General features: G+C 37.0%; 4 protein-coding genes across 7 annotated transcripts; 3 read left to right on the forward strand and 1 right to left on the reverse strand.

The window, feature by feature from the left end:
* The first annotated feature begins 1,950 nt into the window (after positions 1 to 1,950).
* LOC140765928 (protein LONG AFTER FAR-RED 3) lies at positions 1,951 to 9,831 on the forward strand. 2 transcript variants are annotated; one of them, XR_012105248.1, is made up of 15 exons: positions 1,951 to 2,109; positions 2,208 to 2,356; positions 2,780 to 2,881; positions 3,416 to 3,488; positions 4,083 to 4,189; positions 4,275 to 4,398; positions 4,660 to 4,854; positions 5,230 to 5,315; positions 5,826 to 5,933; positions 7,184 to 7,279; positions 7,367 to 7,465; positions 7,606 to 7,680; positions 8,357 to 8,423; positions 8,597 to 8,712; positions 8,867 to 9,008. XR_012105248.1 is itself a non-coding variant. In XM_073105263.1 (15 exons), exons 1-15 carry the CDS (start codon positions 2,019 to 2,021, stop codon positions 9,039 to 9,041), a joined length of 1,728 nt encoding a protein of 575 aa, XP_072961364.1. In that variant the 5' UTR covers positions 1,951 to 2,018; the 3' UTR covers positions 9,042 to 9,831. The 2 variants fall into 2 exon arrangements, 1 of the variants encoding a protein (XP_072961364.1); XM_073105263.1 differs by having other exon boundaries at positions 8,357 to 8,488; positions 8,867 to 9,831.
* Positions 9,832 to 10,066: 235 nt separating this feature from the next.
* On the reverse strand, positions 10,067 to 11,143 carry LOC140765933 (protein IRON-RELATED TRANSCRIPTION FACTOR 2-like). 3 transcript variants are annotated; one of them, XM_073105271.1, is made up of 3 exons: positions 10,853 to 11,143; positions 10,422 to 10,769; positions 10,067 to 10,331 (listed from the first exon to the last, which is right to left on the reverse strand). In XM_073105271.1, exons 1-3 carry the CDS (start codon positions 11,141 to 11,143, stop codon positions 10,245 to 10,247), a joined length of 726 nt encoding a protein of 241 aa, XP_072961372.1. In that variant the 3' UTR covers positions 10,067 to 10,244. The 3 variants fall into 3 exon arrangements, with proteins under 3 accessions (XP_072961372.1, XP_072961370.1, XP_072961369.1); XM_073105269.1 differs by having other exon boundaries at positions 10,067 to 10,328; positions 10,422 to 10,772; XM_073105268.1 differs by having other exon boundaries at positions 10,422 to 10,772.
* A 1,872-nt stretch (positions 11,144 to 13,015) lies between these two features.
* LOC140765931 (uncharacterized) lies at positions 13,016 to 17,326 on the forward strand. The gene is made up of 8 exons (XM_073105266.1): positions 13,016 to 13,219; positions 13,314 to 13,598; positions 14,725 to 14,778; positions 14,869 to 15,078; positions 15,448 to 15,593; positions 15,695 to 15,792; positions 16,725 to 16,849; positions 16,932 to 17,326. Exons 1-8 carry the CDS (start codon positions 13,031 to 13,033, stop codon positions 17,076 to 17,078), a joined length of 1,254 nt encoding a protein of 417 aa, XP_072961367.1. The 5' UTR covers positions 13,016 to 13,030; the 3' UTR covers positions 17,079 to 17,326.
* A 378-nt stretch (positions 17,327 to 17,704) lies between these two features.
* On the forward strand, positions 17,705 to 20,029 carry LOC140764441 (putative pentatricopeptide repeat-containing protein At3g25970). Its single transcript, XM_073103011.1, has one exon. The coding sequence runs from the start codon at positions 17,705 to 17,707 to the stop codon at positions 20,027 to 20,029; it is 2,325 nt and encodes a 774-aa protein (XP_072959112.1).
* Positions 20,030 to 21,123: the final 1,094 nt, after the last annotated feature.

Raw genomic sequence — 21,123 nt, forward strand, 5'->3', positions numbered from 1 at the left:
TAAATCTATAGAAAGAGGCAGATGGACCATTGCTAGCTAATTTGATGTGGTGGGTTGTGCTGGACACGAACAACTTCGCTTTCTAGAGACCCAAACGAGCTGTCCTTCATCTGGAGCTCGGTGTGATCAATTTCGTATTTTCGTTGTCGCCTTTTCCAAACCCAGGGAGGAGTGGCATTCTTGTAGTTTTTTCCGGTCGTTCGAGCATTTATGTAGCGCTGTCGACGAGAACGCAATTAGCAGTGATATTGTTACCCCTCGCGGAGGATATCCCCCACGTTGACATCGTCGGGTCGGATGAGCGGAAAGAGGAAAAAAGGGGCGTGAGAATAGTGGCGCCCATGAAGGGAGGGATCTTTTTTAACTTTTAACCTCGTCTCTGCGCTTTTCGGCACGCACGTGTGTCGACGTGTCGGTTATAACGCCGTTAGAGATAACGGCGGTACGTATCCAAGTCCCGCAGCCTACGGCCTATGGGCGGGCGCCACCGTGTCCCGTGGGCCCCAAACTGCCACGGCGGCCCATGGACGTGGGCGGATGATTTCCCTCATGTCGTGACAATTTTATTTATTTATTTATTTATTTATTATTTATTTTTTGGGGGCGAAGTGAGATGGGGAGTTAGTGTCTTAGTGGCGGTGGTAATAGAGATTTATTATGGACTAAACTGCAAAATTAATTGCTTAAACAACTTCCTCCACCCCCGGGCAAATCCACCAATCCCACCTCAGACGAGTACTTAGTATTAAACTGTGGAGTAGTTGTTAGGGAACCAAATGTTTTATTTAGGAGACAAAACCCAGAAAAGCATGACTCGTAGATAGGAGACATTTCAAGTCTTCTTAACCTCCAACTTGGGTCATCCATGGCATGATGCCCGGCATTGGAGGTCGTGTGAGCTCTGTTTTCATCGCAGCCTCTGTCTTTTACCTTCACAAGATTCTATAGAATCTAACAATCTCTAGTATTGCAACTGTCCACAACGCCTCAACTTGTTTCTCTTTTTTTTAAATAAACCTACTATTAAGTAGAGTATCACCCAAAACTAAAGAAAGCTTTAATTCCGAGGAACAAGCCCAGAATATACAGCAATAGTCTTAGAAACAAGTATTTCTCTTACTAATAATAAACTCCATCCTCAAAGTTACACGACTATAAACTACAACAATAAATTATGAGGCAGAAGTCTCTTGTCTCTCTTAGCCACTTTGGTTAGAGAAAGATACTAGGAAGAAGATATGTTAATAAAAAAGTGGTGGATCAGAGTGATATTCGCAAGTTAAAATTTATTGTAAAAAAAAATCAACTTAAAAGAGATAGTGCAAATTTATTAGCATGTGATAAAAATTATAAATGCTACTAGTAGTAGTCACATCATATATAAAAAAGTTAGACAGTACCACTCCTTTTATAATACAAAATATAAGAAATAATATTCTCGGTTAGTTAAAGCCTTGAGAGCACTTAGTGACTGAGTTTAACCTAGTTTGATCCCCCAATTTGCCATGAATAAAGTGGGTCGAGCCCAATTCTAAGCTCGACTAATTCTAGTAGGTCTGAGCCTAGTCCACCTGGATATATATATATATATATATATTATTTTGAAACCCAAGCCCACTTTTTATGTTCATAGCTCAACCCTGACTCATTGACCCAGCGAATAATATTAGATATCTGTAATCTAACAAATATTAACATGCTAAATATGAGAGTATATTACATTAGTAATATAAATATTATAGATAATAAAATTTAATATATTAATTTAATTAGGCTAAGCTGGATCGGGTTTCGTAATTTAAGCCCGGCCCGGCCCAATATACTAAGCATCTTTGACCCGACCCACCAAAAAAAGGGTCGGGCTACCGAAGTCTATCCATGACTTAACCGCGCCAATGTTTAATGTCACAGAGATATAGGGAAGATTCTTGTGTCGCTCTCGCTCTCGCGCGCTCTCTCTCTCTCTCTCTCTCTCTCTCTCTCTCTCTCTCTCTCTCTCTCTCTGTACCCACCCGTCCATGGCGATCACCATCAAGAATCTGCTCACCTTCATCTCCGCCGCCGCAGCTCTCTCTGCCATCATCCTCCTTCCTGCCCTCAATCCCTTATGTAATTAACTCTCACTTCGCACGCATACAGGAAAACAAAGCGAGAATCAAATTCTCTATCGTCTTTCCATCCATGACTGAAACCGTAAAAAATCGCAGGGATTGCTTGGAGACGGGGTAGTCTATCCGCGGAGCTGGTGGTGATGAACGCGACCATCTACACCAGCGACCCTTTGCTTCCCTTTGCGGAGGCCATGGCGGTTAGGGATGGCCGGATTCTACGAGTCGGAAACTATTCGTCCATGAAGGTCAATCGGGTTTCTCTTCTTTTACTTCATCTTCTTGCTTGCTTTTTGGCTATTGCAACAAGTCTTTTTTGTTGTACAGCATATTTTAGCTACTGCCTGAATTAATCTTGAAATTTGTAGACAAATTAGATGTATATGACTAAAGTTGAACCGTTTTGTGTACTGCAATCAATAATGTCTTCAGGGTTCATTCTGGGGTATGTCTGCCTAGAAAGATGCACCTGTGTGGCTTGAGATATTGCTACATTGCATTTTTCTTTTGGGCATTTTTGCAGATGTCTTATATGCGTTTGACATTCTCAAGCCCTCTGATACTTTCAGTGTCGAATTGTGTATTTTTTTCAAAAAAATTTATGTAGTTCTTGTTGCCGCTACAATATAGTCTAAAACATTCTTTCATGCAAGTTGTCATTGTCTATGCAGGACTTAAAGGTTCATGATACTTACGAATTGAATCTAAATGGGAAAGTTGTCTTACCTGGATTTATCGATTCCCATCTGCACTTGATATTTGGTGGCTTGCAGGTACTTTGTTTTTATGTTGTTGATCAAAATTTTCTTTGTTATAATATATAAACTTGGGAAGTAGGCAAGCTATACGAGTTATACATATATCGGTTATTGCCCGCCCTTCCTTTGATTCCATCACTTTGGAAAAATTATCTTGTAATTAGTTTCATGATGGCACTTGAATAGTCTAATTGCACATCCCTTTGCTAAGTTTTAGTTGGATGGAAAACAATCACCTAGGTGAGGAGGAAGGCCATTATGTAGTTGTGGTAGTTCTTTGGCATTGAAGATATTGTGCTAGCATGTGATCATATAATCATCATTTAGGTATTGTAAATGATTTTTTGTTAATATATAGAAGCCTACTAATATGGAGTCTGGACTATGGCGATGATATAGATGAACTTTCAATGCAGTATACCAATTAAATCTCCTTATGCTACCTTTTATGTACTTACTCCATGCTGTCATCAGATTGTTTCCTTTTCATAATATATTAAAATTTGTGGAGTCCTTGACTTTATTGCTTACTTGCTTATTTAATGTCAGATGGGGCGAGTGGAACTTCGAGCTGTCAAAAGCAAAAATGATTTTGTTAGGAAGATCAAGGAAGCTGTCAGAGGTTTACATTCAGCTATATATTTTATTGTTAGTAGTAGTAGTAGTTTAGTGCTGATAATTCAGCTGTTTCACTGAGATCGTAAAATCATTATTCTGGTTTATTTCCTTGGTGAACATATTATTGTTTTTTCTTTTCTAAATTTCTCTAATAGATGATTGATAATTGTTGTCCCAAAAAATGTAGTGATTGTTCCTTGCTGCTATAGTGACACAATAGTTTTGCATTTATCCTAATAAAGGGAATTGATGGCCCTAAATACAATGTTACAGCCAATTCTGAAGCATCTTGTATTCATTTTCTAAGTGCAAGCAACATATGATTGAATCAATTATAAATATTATACTTCCAGCTTTTTAAATACATTAAGATGCAAATCTAAGTAACTGATTCCGCAACATCAATTTTTGTATATATGAGGTAACTTCTGCAATTATTATCTGAATTAGTTCCTGCTTTTTGTCAATTTGAGCTTTGTTGAAGCTGTCAATTGTAACCACACTTCCTGTACTATGCGTCTTTATCTCATTAATTTGGTCCTTTAGTAATTTTTTGATTGATCTGAATATCTGATCATAGATGAACATGTTTTGTTAGATAAGCTTCCTGGTCAGTGGGTTTTAGGCGGTGGTTGGAACAATGATCTCTGGGGAGGCCAATTACCCGTTGCTTCTTGGATAGATGACATCACACCAAACAATCCTGTATGTTCATCAAACAGGCATGCATTAGATTTCTCGAGAATCTGCCGGAACTGAACCCTATTGTGAGAACTTTCATTGTCTACAGGTTTGGGTTTCACGCATGGACGGCCATATGGGAATGGCCAATTCACTCGCTCTAAAGATTGCTGGAATCAATAGAAACACCCATGATCCTGTTGGTGGAAGCATTGTGAGAGCTATAGAAGGAGGTAAGGCTATGTATTCAACCAGAGCACCAATTAGCTTGGGGCCTCTTTCATCCGTTTGATGTCTAATACATAATATATTGCCCACATGTAGTAAACAATACGATAAGCATCTTTATTCACCAGATTGTTGATTATCAAATTTTGTACCAACAGTAGTTTCTGCATGGTTGTACTCAGAAAAGATTTAATAATCACATTGTATAAAACACTAAAATGGAAATGGGGACTCATTTTAAGCTTCTATCTTATCATTATATGCAGAGCCTACTGGTCTTCTTGTTGATTCTGCGATGAAGCTTCTTCTTACTGTGATCCCTGAGGTTTCAATCCATGAAAGAAGAGATGCCTTGGTGAGAGCAAGCAGACATGCAGTGATGAGGGGGGTGACAACTGTCGTTGATTTTGGAAGATATTTCCCAGGTGCATCAGTTGATCATGTGTGGCAGGATCTTTCAGGTTATTAAACTTCTTCTTGATGAGATTTACAATTGTTGGCCCTCTTCTGTGCAAGATTCAAGTACCCCTCACTGTGTTTGTTTACCTCAATTAGGGATTACTGCCCTTCCAAGTTATCCTCTATCAGCGTTCAGCAATTGTATTCTCATTTTGTAGCATACAACAACTTCCTGAGAACCTTATTCAACATTAAATATCATATTATGAGATTATCTGGTCGTTATATATGTTCTGAAGTACAAGAGGGAACTTTTTAAGGATCTTACTTATTTTTGTTTTGATGTACAAGAGGGAATTTATTGAGGGTCTTATAGAACAAAATTTCCAAACTGGTTGTATAGTTTTCCTAACTTTGGGCATTCAATGTGTCTTCAGATGTTTTCAAATGGGCTGATTCTGCTGGAAAAATGATGATAAGGGTTTGCTTATTCTTCCCAATGCCAACATGGTCTCAACTAGTTGTAGGCACTCGCCCCTCTGCAAATCCGTAAAACTATGTCTTTTTATTATATCAACATTACTTTCCTAATTGATCTATTTTTGAATTTTGGTATGTTTTCTTCATCATAGAAAATTATAGGTTCATAGTGTTCACTTGCTGTATGCTGATCATGTCATACATACTGAGAGGGATGTAGATTTTGACTAGTAAGGAGATAGGCAAGTACTCAAACATGCTATAATTTTTTCAAAAGAATATGAATGTTTTGCATTGTAAGATAGCAATCTATTAGAGGTCAATCACTTGGTGTTATGGTGAAGCTTGACCCTTTCATTTCATTTTCAAATGGGTTCAAGCCACAGAAATGACTTCTCCAGGAATGGGCTTAAACCTATGTACTTTATTGTACTCCTTAGACCCATTACCATTAAGGCCTCATCCACTGGGACACCATCTTCAATTTATTTCAGAAAGTATATGTTTTTAGACAATATACTGCTTACATTACTTCTGTTCTTGGTCATTGTAGGATCTTATCCAAGAAAAAGGTAAATCATTGAGTCATTGGATACATCTGGGCGGTGTTAAAGCTTTTGCTGATGGTTCACTAGGTTCCAACAGTGCAATGTTTTATGAGGTGGGATCTGGGCAGTTTCTTCTGTATATTTGTTGTGCTTTAGTCCATTGAAATGCATAGCACTGCATATTACTTTACCTTTGATTTATTTACTTGGAGATAATTTTACATCAAGGATTGGGGAAACTGATTCATGGCAATATGCTCCAACCATCTTTGTTTATTAGACAAACTTTTGTAAGCGTAGAGTCAATTAGTTTCTGTTGGTTGATAATTCAGTAGATATGATTTCTGCAATACTATTTCGTTCCTAGCATTATGCAGAATGTTGTAATTTTATAGTTGACCAATTCCCCTTACTTATTTTACATATGTTTGAGCTTATCCTGACATGAATATGAGCTTAACTTTTGGTAAATCAAGTAGGCACGAACCCAATACTTTCCTCACCTAGATTGTGTTCCTATAAAATGCAGGATATCAAGGGTTAACTCTTACCGGAAAGACTGCAATTTCAGATTCTTAATATTAATTATGCAATTCTGCTCAAAGGTGAAATTCTACTGATAATTAACCTTGAGCGAGCAAGGCTAAATTGGCAGCAAATAGGAGAAGTTATCTACATAATGAGAGCAGTACCTGATGGTATTGGTAATAAATGAGAAAATGAATTGTTTCTAATCATAAACAAAACAATCAGCTTAGTAAAATAAAAATAGAAAAAATAGCAAAATGGCAGAAAATAAATACTATAGGCCAACCTTACTCCAGCTATTAGAGTATCATCCTCTCCTGGGGCCTCATACCATATTTCATGTCTCATGTGTATACCGACCAAAGAAAATATGCTATCTTAAAAGTTGATACTATTTAAACAGCACAACCATTGTTAGGGAAGCAAAGATTAAGGAGGTACAGCCAAACATTTTTCAGGACAAAGAGGAGCAGAGAGACATAAAATCATTGAGTGCAACATGCGACAACCTTGCCCTTAATTTTAGTTGCTTAATGTTTGTCCTGACTTGTGAGTACGATTAGTCTCTTCCACAATTGTATCCTAGTATCTTCATTAAGAGTAGCATTTCGATTAGCAATTGATTTCTTACTTCTTTCTTGAAGATTAAGAATTTAAGACCGCTATATCATTTTTGTTCTTGTTTTCATTGCTTTATACTGAATATCACTATTTTTCTTTTCTTTTCTACAAATAATTTGAACATGTTAGTTTAACTGTTTTCTTGTGCAGATGATTTCCAGTTCTGTATTACATTCTTGCACTTAAAGAAAAGAATTTTATTGTGTGCCTGTAGCCTTATGAAGATGATGCCAAAAATTATGGTCTACAAGTGACAAATATGGATTGGCTTCTGAATGCAACACTAGAATCAGATAAATCCGGACTTCAGGTATATTTCTGTTATTTGGAGTTTTATACTTTTAGTTGTATTTCTCCTGGGCTTTCTAGTGTTCTGATTTGTTTTAATGCAACTGAGGTTGCAATTCATGCAATTGGAGATAAAGCTAATGACATGGTGCTTGATATGTTCAACTCGGTAGTCACCTTAAATGGAATGAGGGATCACAGATTCAGGGTAATCACTTTCTTTTTTTACTTTTGTAACTCCATGAGAAATTGTTTATTGTCTGTGAATATAAGTTGCATATAGTTTTGCAATCTTCAGCTTGAATGTTTAGCGTGAACAAGGACTAACAGATGACATGAATTGATCAGATTGAACATGCCCAGCATCTGGTCCGAGGTACAACAACACGCTTTGGTAAACAAAATGTTATTGCTTCTGTACAGGTAAAATACAAGCTGGTTCATTTATTCCTTCATTTGTTCTTTGCCCTCTGTAATTATAATTGTTATTCTCAGCCATTTAACGTACTAGTATTTTGACCAGCTTTGTCCTATGATCAGATAGAAAGAAGTAAATTTATGTGAAAACATTAACAAGCAGATGCAGGGGGAAAAAGTACTATTTCAAGTTACTCATATCTGATAATAATGTAATTGCATTATGTAGAACTCGTTGCTTTCATCAAGTTGTAAATTAACAACTGACAGTTATGAAGACCACAATGTCCGGTATGGAATTTGGACATTATTTCTAGACGTCAAGATATAGAAGTTTGTATTATATACCAGAAAACGTGAAACACAGGAGCCTATTTTAGTGTGAGTACAGATTCCAAATTTTAGCTTGAACAAGGAATGGCAACATGGATATCTTAAGTTATTGATATATTTAATGACTATAAGAAATAGAACCAATGAATGAACATACTATATGCAAAGGTAGTAAGCAATACTCACTCAGATACCAGGTAGTCACACTGAGAGTGAAAGCATGTATCTCCATTTTTAAGCCAATTCATAGGGAAAATAAAACACAATATGACATTTTTTATTAGTTTTATTTTGAATCATTATTATCCTTATCATTATGTAAGAGAGCAAGCCCTTACTTCGTTTACAGCCAAATCATCTGCTGGATGATGCTGATTCTGCTGAAAAGAAGATTGGAAGAAACCGAGCTCAGCAAGGTTCTTATTTATTTCAGTCCCTTTTAGCTGGTGGTGCACAGTTAGCTTTTGGATCTGACTGGCCAGTGAGCACTTTTAACATAAACGTCTATGCTGCGTTTAAGCTCAAATGTCAATTGTTTGGTTGTATTACTGGCAACAAACATATGTATTTCTATTAAACTCATTTTCAGGTTGCAGACATTAATCCATTAGAAAGTATCAGAACTGCGCTGCTCCGTATGCCCCCTGGATGGAAAAATGCTTGGATTCCAAGTGAACGTATTGCACTGGATGATGCTCTAAAAGCGTAAGCTGTTTTACTTTTGTCTTCAGTTACAAAAAATATATTATTTTGAGTAATCGGAAACTCATCAACTAAGACTTTTCCTGGTAACCATTTTCTTAAGGATTATGTTATAAATTCTATTATGCATTCTACAACTGAATTTGATTTGTCACAGGCATACAATATGGGCTGCCTATGCTTGCTTTCTCGACCAAGATTTGGGTAGTCTGTCCTCAGGAAAATATGCAGATTTTGTCGTTTTACCTCCCAATTCGTGGAGCGAGTTTGCCAAGGAAATACCAGATGTGGTCTTGGCCACTTACGCGAATGGAAAGCAGGTGTATCCATGAGATCTCAAAAGTCTTTATTTTTATTATTGAGAATCCTCAAAAGTTGGGACATATCCAACTGTATCATATGATGCTACTACTAGCTTGATTTATCTCTTCAGAGAACAAACTTCAAACTATGGCAATTTATAGCTTTAGAAAATTGCAGAAACAACACTGGTAATTTTTTGTTTCTTAAATTTCAAGTGTATATGATCAAGTGAATTTATTTTAGAGATGATTTTGGATAACGAAATGGTAGAACATTGTGAACATTGTGCATTTTCATTTGGAGACAGTGAAAATATTTTTTGTTGGAAGTGAAAAATACAATCTGCCTTCATTTCAGATAGCAAATTCATGTTTATATCCACTTCTCTTACCAAATAATATATGCATATGATACAAATCGCCTGTCAGAAAATATCTATTTTTGGTATCTGCTCACTGTTACATGACTGTAAAATTTATTCAATTACACAGAAAAATATAGAGAATTTGTAGGAAAAATAATAATCAATCATTATGCTATTCTAGTATTTTTGGTCAGAAGAATTCGGGCACGAGAATGGACAAGGCTTGCACGAGCAGTGCACGTGCTCCCACTCGCAAGCCACGCTCTCTTCCTGTCCACGTCCATGCCTATTCTTTATGTTTTTCAATATATTAACAAGTCTTGTTTCATCATCTCCTACGTAAGCAACTGGTTAAAGATAATAATCTTAACCTTCGATCATGTATGATACTGTTATATTTGTTAAAAATATCTTCTTGTTTTATTTATCCAAGTGGTATTCTATCTTGATTCTGAGATGTTTTTAAGAGTTTATGCATGCCACGATATTCTCATAGATGCCCAGATACCGGCATAAAAAGTCTCAATCTATACTTCATTCTTGAATGGCACTTTGTTTCTTGGAAAGATTAAATGGATAGGAAACTACTTATGTAGTTATCATTAGATGTTTGAAATAGAAGATTTTAGGATACGAGAGACTTTTTTAGTTTTCCTGTTCGGTTTTCCGACAAAGATTCAAAGTTCAAAATGATAAGAAATCACCACAAAATCTTTGGATAAATTTCAGATTGAGAATAAGTAGACAAGCTTTTTCTCTCATATATATAAGTACTAAAACAGATAGTTTACATAAAGCCTATATCGTAAAGCCTGAAACTTTCTCATATATGCTTGGTGATTTGATGTCCGGAGGAACTCATCCAAGATCATTGTATGAAGGAATCGCATCTTGCTTTCTCTCTAATAACTTTCACCAGATGCTCACAAGCCATGTTTGTGCATTGCTTTATCTGCTATAAACATATGCAACCAAAACTTTAATCTGATAAAATTCTTAAAAGAAAACATCTACTAGCTAGGAGGAAATGAAATTGGATACATACCTTAAGATGCAGGCTATAGAATCTCCCGTATCCGAAAGTGGTGGAAGTTGATGCATGAATTAACTCTAGTCCCTCTCCTTCCAATACTCTCAGAATCTTAGATAGAGGAACACTAGTGACGTTCTTGTTCATGATACAAATATGAACCATGACTTCTTTGTTGCTGAGAAGAGTTGCAGAAACAACTGGAGAGTCCTCTATGCCATCTCTAATTACCTGCACTTCTTCTCGCCTCGTTGCCATCATCGCTATCTCTTCCTTCCTTCGTTTTAACCTCACAACCTCTCTTTGTAGCTCAGGAATGTACTTCAACACACGAGAAATCGTCGATGGAATGCTCAACTTCTTCTGCTACATATGTAAACAAATCACAGTCAGTACAGGAGTCTTGTACAGAATCAATTAACAGAACGAGTTCGAACGGGTTATACACTTCGATCGATCTCGGGAAGCAAGGCATGGAGAGAGGTGTACAAGGTATTGAGCTTCTTCCTGCGATCTCGCTCGTACGCGTTGTGGTTCAACTTCTTATGAGAGCTTGACGACGCTGTGGTTGTGATGGATTGTTGCAGGTGATCATCAAAGTGGTTGAGTTCTGGTTGATCGTGTGCGATGAAGTTTGCGAAAGGATCTTCGCAGGTGAACTCATGATCACGAGTGCTCATGCTGTCATCTGCTTCCCAAGCTAAGGTTGAGAAGATTCTGGGAGAGAGAGTTAACATGGAGATATACTAAACACTTCTTACTTTGCCCTAATCTTAGTGTCTGCAACCAACCTATGGTTTATATATATATATATATATGTTATATAAATGATTGATTGATATTCATTTAGTTGTATGTTAAACTTTGAGCCAAGTAATAATATTGGACTAATTAAAGATCTGAGTGAGGAGATGGCTTGCACGTGCCGGAACGAGCTTTATCCGTGTCGACATGAGCCTTGAGGAAGTAAGGTGGAGGTCTCAGCTGAGGCTCTCATACTTCCATGGTTCCTATGCTTTTCTCTTCAATTGGAGCTAAAAGTACTTCAAATATTGTATGTTGTTATGCTACCTCATTGTTTAAGCTTGTATTAAGATGTTTAATTGTAATTAAATCTGTATAGTTTAGGTGTAATTATTATATGAATAGCAGAGATATTTTGGAGAGTATAGAGGAGTGGCACAAAAGCTGGTGTGACCCAATAATTTGAAAATGTATGACCTGACTTTTAAACAGGTTTTAATTTAGTTTAATTAGGTTTAGGTCATAAATCATAACTATTAAAAAAGGTTGTGTTTGTATTTATTATCCCGACATATTTAATCTGTATATGTCCCTATTTGTCAACCCATTTATGACACGATGACTTATTTATAATTCAACTAACTCGTTTATAATATAAAAAACTCACTTATAATCTAAAAAAATCAGTTTATAATTTAAATAATTTATATAATTATGACACACGTTATATAATATGTTTGATAACTGTCATGTTCATAGAACATGTTTAGAAATTCCTACTCATTTTCTAAACTGATTGTATTAAAGTAATATTTTTCACAAGTAAAATAATAATTAATAAATATAAAGAGACTTATACCGAAATAAATTTATTCTTATTCAAATGGAAAGCAAAGCCTAAAGCATATAAAGATGCAATTATCAAGGATGCAATATTGATCTAATTATTGTTAAGAAGAATAATAGGCTTCACTCAAAGTTGTAGCAATACATGTAGCAATAACAACTATAATTGTGCCAACAAGCAAATGAATTATATGTTTGAAGAGTTACTCATACACCATAATGTAAGCATAATAATCCTACAACCCAATCATGGGAATCAAAATCAAATGGAGGTTCATGATAGAACCACATGAACGGATATGCTTGTTTTCATAGTTTCATTGAATCTTACTTTCCTCTCTCAAAGTCTTTGATCATGATCACAACTCTGCTAATATGCCTCCAAGAATGGTGGGCCAATGCATGGGCCTAATTGAATGTCCATAATGTGTATTTATTAGGCACTAAACATGGATGAAAGATATGACACGATGATTGTGAGTCTATATTTAAGCAATTATATACCCCACAAAGCTTGTTAAGAATGGTGCACTTTCCACCAACCAATCCAACCTTTTAGGTTCTTGTAGGGTGGTGGTCCACACGAGGAAAACACCATGGAAATCCTATCCAAGCTCATTGTGTTCATACATAACTTCCAATGCCATAAATATCATGGTCTTTTTTTTTATACCCAAATAGCCCCTTTCTAAACTTTATTTACCAAGTAAATCAAAATACCAAATCATTCCTTAGTAAATTATGCCACCTTTTTTTTTTTTTTTTGATATTATAAACTAGAGGTTGAATTTGAATAGTTTCAAAATTGCTGATTTGATAAGTTTTTTTAATAGATCTAAAATAAATAAAAATATATTCTTTAATTTCCTATAGCTTTGTTATTTTTAAATTTGGCCTCTAATTTGGTTAGATATGATAAAAAGAATTATTTTAATTTAGAGAATAAAATTACAGGAGTTGTTGGGCTATTTATACTCGAATGTATAACTTCTCCCCAACACACACACACACACACACACACATACACTCCGATCATGAGCTGCACCCCCTGGACTCCCCCCTCCCCTCTCAAGCTCCACCATTCTTCCTTCCCCAAGAAGAAAAAATTCCTATGTTGCAGTCTTCATGGGGATCCCAAATCCGACGCCGTTACCAGCACACTCCCCCGCCTCCTCCTCCACGACTCCCTCGACGCCGCCGGCATCGATACCCTCCACGCCAGGGTGATCCAAATCATCCGATTTGATCCGCCTTTAATCAACGAATCTTCAACTTCTTTTTATTTTGATTTTTTTTTTAATCTGGTTCTTGTTTTAGGCGGCGAGGGAGGAATTCTGCCGGCAGATCAAGCGGATGACGGCGATCGACGCGGAGACGAGCATCACGATAAGCCGGGGGCCCGACCTCGCGCGGGCGGTGCTCAACGTGGGGGCGGAGGACGACTCGCTCGTGTCGCACTCGTCGGTGCCGCTCCCGGTTGACGCGTTCATCGACCGGCTCGATGACCTCTCCATGGGTTTCTGCTCCACCTACATGCCCCCCTCTAGCGCGCCGCCCGAGGTGTACATTGACAATTTGGAGAGATACTTGTATATCCACAAGGTATGGATGGATGCGTTCTTATGGTGGTTTAAATGCACTTTATATGTTCGATGGAATAATTTCTTTTTGGCCAAAGGGGTTATTTTTTATTATCTTGGATTCAAGTCGGCTAATATTTCTGAGAATGGGATGTGTGGCTGCTCTTTTGCATACCCTGTTTTCTCCCTTTTTTGGACTCTGTTTTGTTCTTAATTGACAACTTGTTTCCTGCCTCGGTGCTTTCACATCAATCTTCTTATAGTCACTAAATCGGTCATTGCTTTCAATTTGCCAAGTTTTGCTTCTTCTTTTTTGTTAAATGGTGGATGAGACTAAATTTAAAGCTAAATGCTCCCACTTTTGGATGTGGATTAGTTTGTTTTATGGTATTAGATCTGATCTCTGAGACGAGAAACGTCATAAGTCATAACTCATAATCTGATCTAATACAGGTGGTGGTGAGTGAGGCAATTCATTTGGAGATTTCCATTTAGCTAGTGTGCCAAATAGTACTCGACAAGTCTTGAACAGGTTATAAATTACTCATGATGATGACTGCTGAGCTGTATTTGGCAACAACAAATTCATCTACCTACACTTACTAGTAGAACTGTTGTCCTATATAAACTGTGACTTATTAGTAAATAATAATGTTGAAAGTGATGGTACACCCAAAAAAGGGTGCTGATGCAATCTTGGCCGTATAGTAGAGAAATTGGGACAGCGTTGTGCTGAATTTGATCACCTAAGTTACATCAGATCTGGTATTGAAGCTAAAACGTGCTTATTAGGTAGTGAAGTCTGGTATGACAAAATGAGAAAGTGGACCAGATGTTATTTTCATCCTGAAATTTCTAGCAAAATTATTTAATTATCCTCGGGCAAAATGTTTTAGTCGTATTCAGACTCATGAATTGACGGAACAGTAATTCTTTTATAAGTTGTTCAGCTTAGTTTGTGGAAAATTATTATCTGGATGTGCTTTTCCTAGTATAACATTAGAAACCTCGGTTACTCAGAATTGTATTATTATTATTATTATTATTATTATTATTATTATTATTATTATTATTATTATTATTATTATTATTATTATTATTATTATTATTATTTCCTGCATGAGTGAATTTATTTCTCAATTCATCAGGGATTTCGCAGATCAAACGCAATGTTAGATGCTCGAGCTTTGTATCTGCACTCGGTAAGCTTTCTTCTACTTTTCTGTTCCATAATACATCATTTTAGTTCTGTTGTTGAGACATTGTTCATTCGCAATTTACCCAATGACCAGGCTCTGACATGTAGATCAGGATCAGTTGATATGCTGTCCTTAATATATTCAGAAATGTTGAAGATGCTGCGCATTTGCTCCTTTCTAGAATTTGATGTAGAGATTTACTTTCCCCATGATCTCGACAGCCTTCCTAGGGGGTACCACAAGCAGAAAAGCAAATTGTCAGATGAACATCATATTATGACATCAAAGTCTCTTCTTGTGAGGGTGAGTTATTTGATCCTGTGTTTCTGACGGAAACATTTGACATTTACTACATGAATTATATTTCTGCACATCTACATGCATACAGGTATAAGCACATGAAACATTTACCATAAACACTTGTTTAAGTATATATATATATGTATCCATTATGTAGGCTATCTTGTATCCTCTTCAAGCTGAAAATAATAGCATCAGTATATCAGCAACTTGATACCATTTTTAGTATATTCTGTAGACCATATTCAATAACCTTCTAAAAGCTCTGGTACATTATATCTGGCTTAGAATCCTACCTGTACTCAATTATTCTTCAAATGTTCAAAACATTTTGCTGCAATTTTAGTGTTTCCCTGACAATCCATTTTGCAGATACTGACAAATCTGAAAGAGGCTTTCTGGCCATTCCCGTATGATCACTCTAGTAATTTATTTCTGAGGGCCATGCGTGCTGCGAACCATATGTATGGACCTGGCAGTGTAGGTGAAATGTACTCAAGGACACATAACAATGTGAGGTTAGCTTATCTCTAGAGAAAACCTTTTTGCTTCACATGATTTTAGATTCCTCTAGTGTCACAATTGATATAATTCTTGGTATCATTTGTTTTACTATCAGTGGTTTAGAGATAGCTTCTGCTAAAGCTGCTCAGCATAGACTAGAGCGTGGAGTTTGGACTACTGCTCGTTTTGGTGATATGCGGCGTGCATTAGCAGGTATCTCTTTTTGATTCTGTTGCTTCCAATCTAATTTCACATTCCTTTTAAGCATACTTCATCCAACTTAGTGAAAAACGTTGTGGCTAGACTGCTTTTGAGTATATAGGATAACAAGAGAGATATTGAGTTAAAATAGAAATACGATGACGATGATGTAAAAGTTTTCTTTTTATCATGAAGATTACGTCGAGAGCCTTGATCAAGCTAAACAACTAGTTATATCTGTATAAGGTTGGTATATATCTCAACAATCATGAGCTCGATGCCAACTCTATTTAAACTACTTTCAAACCATTGACTAATATATATTTCTATTATGGTACATTCTCTTCATCGTCATGACAATACCAAAGTTGATACATTTTTTTTCAAAGTTGATATAATTGATATCTTGGGAGGGTGGATATATACTGACAAGTGGCTTGTTACATTGTTTGGGTTCTCAAAGTAATATACAAGCGATCACATTTTCAGTTCATCAACTTTAACTGTTCATTATTTTCTCTCTTGGATATATATTGACAAGTGGCTTGTTACATTTGTTGGGTTCTTAAAGTAGTAATAAGCGTTCACATTTTCAGCTCATCAACTTTAACTGCTATTATTCCCCCTCCTCAAATTGCTTATTAGATTGTTGAAATATGTTTTACTTTGTCATTAAGTTACGCTCCAGCTAAAAGTTAGAAGGATGATCTATTCAACTGAATGAAAGTTGAATCGACTGCTACTTCCAAGAAACCAGTCATTGCATCTCAGTGGATTCATGGACCTTATCTTATCCTTGTTGACCTGCATAGGAAAAGGAAAAGTTCTCTGTGCGTCTAGTATCACACTCACTCTTCTTACTCTGCTTAGTCATACGAATTATTCTTCACGAGACTGCCCCAAATCAATATTGATCTTATGAACTAATCAGTCTCTTTTGACAGCATGTGAGCGGCTTATACTCCTGCGTGACAGCTACCAGGAACTAAGAGACTATGCTGCTCTTCTTTACCATTGTGGCTACTACGAAGATTCTTTACAGTGTTTGACAACGTACCAAAAATCAATGGTAATAATGTCCTAAGTAAGTCATGCTAAGCCACTATATGTTGGAAGTTAACTAACATGCATCCTTATAATTCCTGGAACAGGACTCTCAATCTGATCATGTTGATTCATCGAAGGAAGACGCAGTAAAGAATCTTATGGCACGGCTAAACCTCATTTTGGCAGAGGAAGGTTGGAACAAGCACAAAATCAGCGCGAGTTATTGGAGTAACAAATATGAACCATGGTAGCACGAGTTCATAGTGAATCAACAGAACTTGTCCTGACTACGTTGCAGATGAAGAGGGCCGAATACATACTTGTGGCACTGAAAATTGGTAAAAATGGAGATATATCCATGACTGTACCCCTGTAATAGTAGATTAAGTTATATCAAGTACATATTTTGTATGATAAATGCTACCATGATGTGCAGAAACCACTTGTATAGCTATTTTTGACCTAAATACATCGATTATAGCATCTCGAAAGTTCCAAATTGGTGTCTGTTTTTATCTTTTCTCTAATCTTTTGATTTTGGTTCCTTGATTTCTCCTCACAACATTTGTGTCATTGTCTCACCATTTAGTCATGTACAGATTAAAACTCCGTTACTTGACATGTCCACATTATATGAGCATATGAATTTATGCTACAAGCATCTCTTCTCTTCTCATCCTCACTGGTAATGTAAGATTATCCTCGCGTAATAGTCTAAAACTCTTGAACATGTGCATAATTTATATAGTAGATAAAAGCACAAAAGGTTAATCTTACTATATTGGAAAACTTCTAAACAAATTGTGTTGCTTCTTTGCAAATAAAAGGGAGTTGTTTTGCAATTATAACAAAGAGGAGCACCTTTCTTTTTGTTTACATGGTGAGCACTCTCGTTCTCCATGCGCTTCCGCCCATCTCCTCCCGCAACCATCCCTCCAAGCCCCACGTCTCACCGTCCATTTCCAAACCACCGTCTTCTCCGTCTCAGCTCACCGCCCTCTCCATCAAGTCCAATGTCTTCTTCTCCAACGCAGCCCAGTCCAAACCATTACACCAGACCCTCAAGCTCTTCCACCTCCTCCCCGTCCACGACACCGTCACATGGAACACCGCCATCTCCGCTTGCCTCCGCCATCGCCGCGCCGACGCCGCCCTCCGCATCTTCCTCGATATGCTCCTCTCCACCTCGTTCCCTGACCACATCACTCTACGTTTGGTCTTGAACGCCTGTTTTGACTCGAAAGATTCCTTCTTGCTGCTCCAGATCCATGGTTACCTGATCAAGCAACGCGGATTGCTTTCTCGCTCGGAATTCACTGTGTTATGCACTAAATTAGTAAGCTTGTATTGCGAATTTGAGTTAACTGGAGTTGCCCGTAAGTTGTTTGACGGAATTCCTGATAGAGATGCTGTCGCGTTTACTTCCATGATGGTGGGTTACACTGATGCCGGTGAGTATGTTGAGCCTTTGAGAATATTTGCGGAAATGGTAAGGAGTGGTTGCCTGGAGATGAATGCATATGCCTATTCGTGTGCTCTTCGTGCCTGTGTGAGTATTCCTGCATTGTTTGAGGGCCAGCAGATTCATGGCCACATTGTCAAATCAAGAATGGGATCTGATTTGTTTGTGGGGACTGGTTTGGTGGATTTGTATGCAAAGTGTGATGAGATGGAGAGTGCAAAGAGAGTGTTTTGGGAGATTTCTGAGCCTGGTGTGGTGTCATGGAATGCTCTGATGGCTGGGAATTTGGGTAGAGAAGAGTGTCTACACTTACTTGGTCAGATGAGGGACAGCGGAGTGAGACCAGATCATGTCACCTTTGGTTGTGTTCTTCAATCTCTGAAAGAACCAAATGTTAACTTTTTCGATGTCGTGCAAGTACATGGTCTAATTGCAAAGATGATGGAGGTTAAGTTGGATGTGTTCGTGAGCAGTGCTCTTTTCGAGGCCTATATTAACTATGGTTGCTTTTATGAAGCTCAGCAAGTTATTGATGAGATGGAGGAAAAAGATGATGCGAGTTTTAATTTGGTAATCCAAGGGTATGCTAGAAATGGGCATGTCACAGAAGCTATTGATGCATTATTTGAAGCTTTGGAGATGGGCAAGGAGCTCCGTGAGGCTACTGTGAAGACACTATTAACGACAATAGGACTGCATCAGGGAATGCGGTTGCATGCTTTGGTTATCAAGTTTGGATGCTGTCAGAGTAGTTCACCCATAGTAAGCTCTCTCATTAGAATGTATACGGAGCACCATCTTTTAGATGACGCACTCCGTCTTTTTGAGCAGATCCATCAACCAGACATAGTCCAGTGGACTTCTCTTATAGCAGGATTTTCTCGAAGTGGTGAAAGTCATACAGCTTTAAAATTGTATGTCAGAATGCTATCTGATGAATTAGCACAGCCTGCAAATAGTTACACATTCGCAACTATTCTAAGTTCATGTGCAGAACTTGCAGCAGTGGAAGAAGGCAAACAGATTCATTCCCAGATAATCAAATCAGGTCTTCATGTTAGTTGCCATAATTTTATTGCTAGTAGCTTGCTGTATATGTACGCTATGTGTGGTTACATAGAAGAAGCAAGTGATATATTTGATGAGATACAATGGCGAGACTTGGCCTCCTGGAATGCCATGATTAGTAGCCTATCTCAGCATGGGTTTGCTAAAAGAGCCACTGAAGCATTTCATGAATTACTGAACATTAAGGATATGCAGCCCAACCACATCACTTTTTTAGCGGTCCTCAGTGCATGCAACCGAGGTGGAATGGTAGAAAAGGGATATGAATATTTCAAAGCTATTGAGAAACCAACTATTAACCACTATGCTTGTCTCATTGACATGTTTGGCAGGGCAGGAAGGTTTAAAGAGGCAATTGATCTTGTAGAGAGAATGCCTTTTGATGCCAACGAGTATATTTGGACATCATTACTTGCAGCTAGCAGTTTCCACAGGAATATTGAATTAGGAGAGTACTCAGCCAAACAGCTTTTGAAATTGAATCCAAAAGACCCTGGAACTTACATTGCCCTATCAAATCTGTATGCTTCTGCTGGAAGATGGAAGGAAATGAGGGAGATCAGGAAGCTAATGAAATCTCAGGCAGATAAGAAACAATCAGGAATCAGCTGGATAAGAAGGGTTAGAGGCAAAAAGTATGTTTTCTCTGCAGATAGCAGAAGCCACATCTGAAATAAGATTGTGTGCGATGGTATGAGAGTGGCATAAACTTATCAAAAGGGAAAATACTAAAGAGTTCAAGTTTATTGGATATGGAGGTAACTTCTTCTGGTTGAAACTCTGATATAGTTTCTCATAGATATGGAAGAGAGTATGGAGTTCGAGGTGAGCTTCACCAGACAAGTTATATAGATCATCTGTTGCATGCTTGCCTATAGAGAAATGTCGTCTGTACGAGCGTTTTGTTTGGTAGCAGCTTGATGATTGCAAAAGCAGTATAATTCCTAGTGGCATGCAAATTGTCTAAAAGAAGTATTAACATGGAGACTGGCGGTTGATTATGAATTAATGAAGAGGAGCTTACTGTATAGAGTATAGACCAGTTTTTCTGTACTCTCCTAAGACATACATAATGGCAAGACATTGTACAAAACATGCAATATCTGTAAATATATATATCAAGTACATAAAGGAGTGTGAATCCATTATATTTACATTTAACTTTTTTATATATATACTTAATCTGTAGCCTCACTTAAAGATACAAAATTTGTTTATCACTGCCTGCAAGATTTCAATAAAATTTGTGAAGGGTTTTGTATGAGTTTAATTTTGAATTTATGTGAGAATTGTCATGTCAGAGGACTAATTTTCTATAAGTGCATGATTTGCAGAAATCCACAATTTGGTACAGTAAATCTACTATGGAGGAAACATTATGCTTTCCTTTGGATTTAGACTACTTCAATGGAAGAAATTTGAGGGATTTGTCTTATTATGATAGAATCTATATAAAAAAATTCAGTTCCATTTTCTAATACAACTAAATAAAAATAGAGAAGAAATGCTCTAACAAGCGGGGTATTTGTATAAAAAGAAATAGTTTTTAAAATAACAAAAATAAGCATTTGTGTTTATCTTTTATATAAATTATGTGCATTTCATTATAAAAATATATACATTTGATATAGAAAATGAATGCATTCAGTTTTAAAAGCCCAATCTTATTATTACTGAAATCTAAGAAATTTTTTTTCTACAAATAGCTCCATCGGTATGTATATGATAACATAGATGACCTGAGATTGCTCCAACATGTCACACAA

The sequence above is a fragment of the Typha angustifolia genome, chromosome 8 (genome assembly GCF_048772165.1).
Source record: "Typha angustifolia cultivar Huaian chromosome 8, ASM4877216v1, whole genome shotgun sequence".
Classification (NCBI taxonomy): Eukaryota; Viridiplantae; Streptophyta; class Magnoliopsida; order Poales; family Typhaceae; genus Typha; species Typha angustifolia.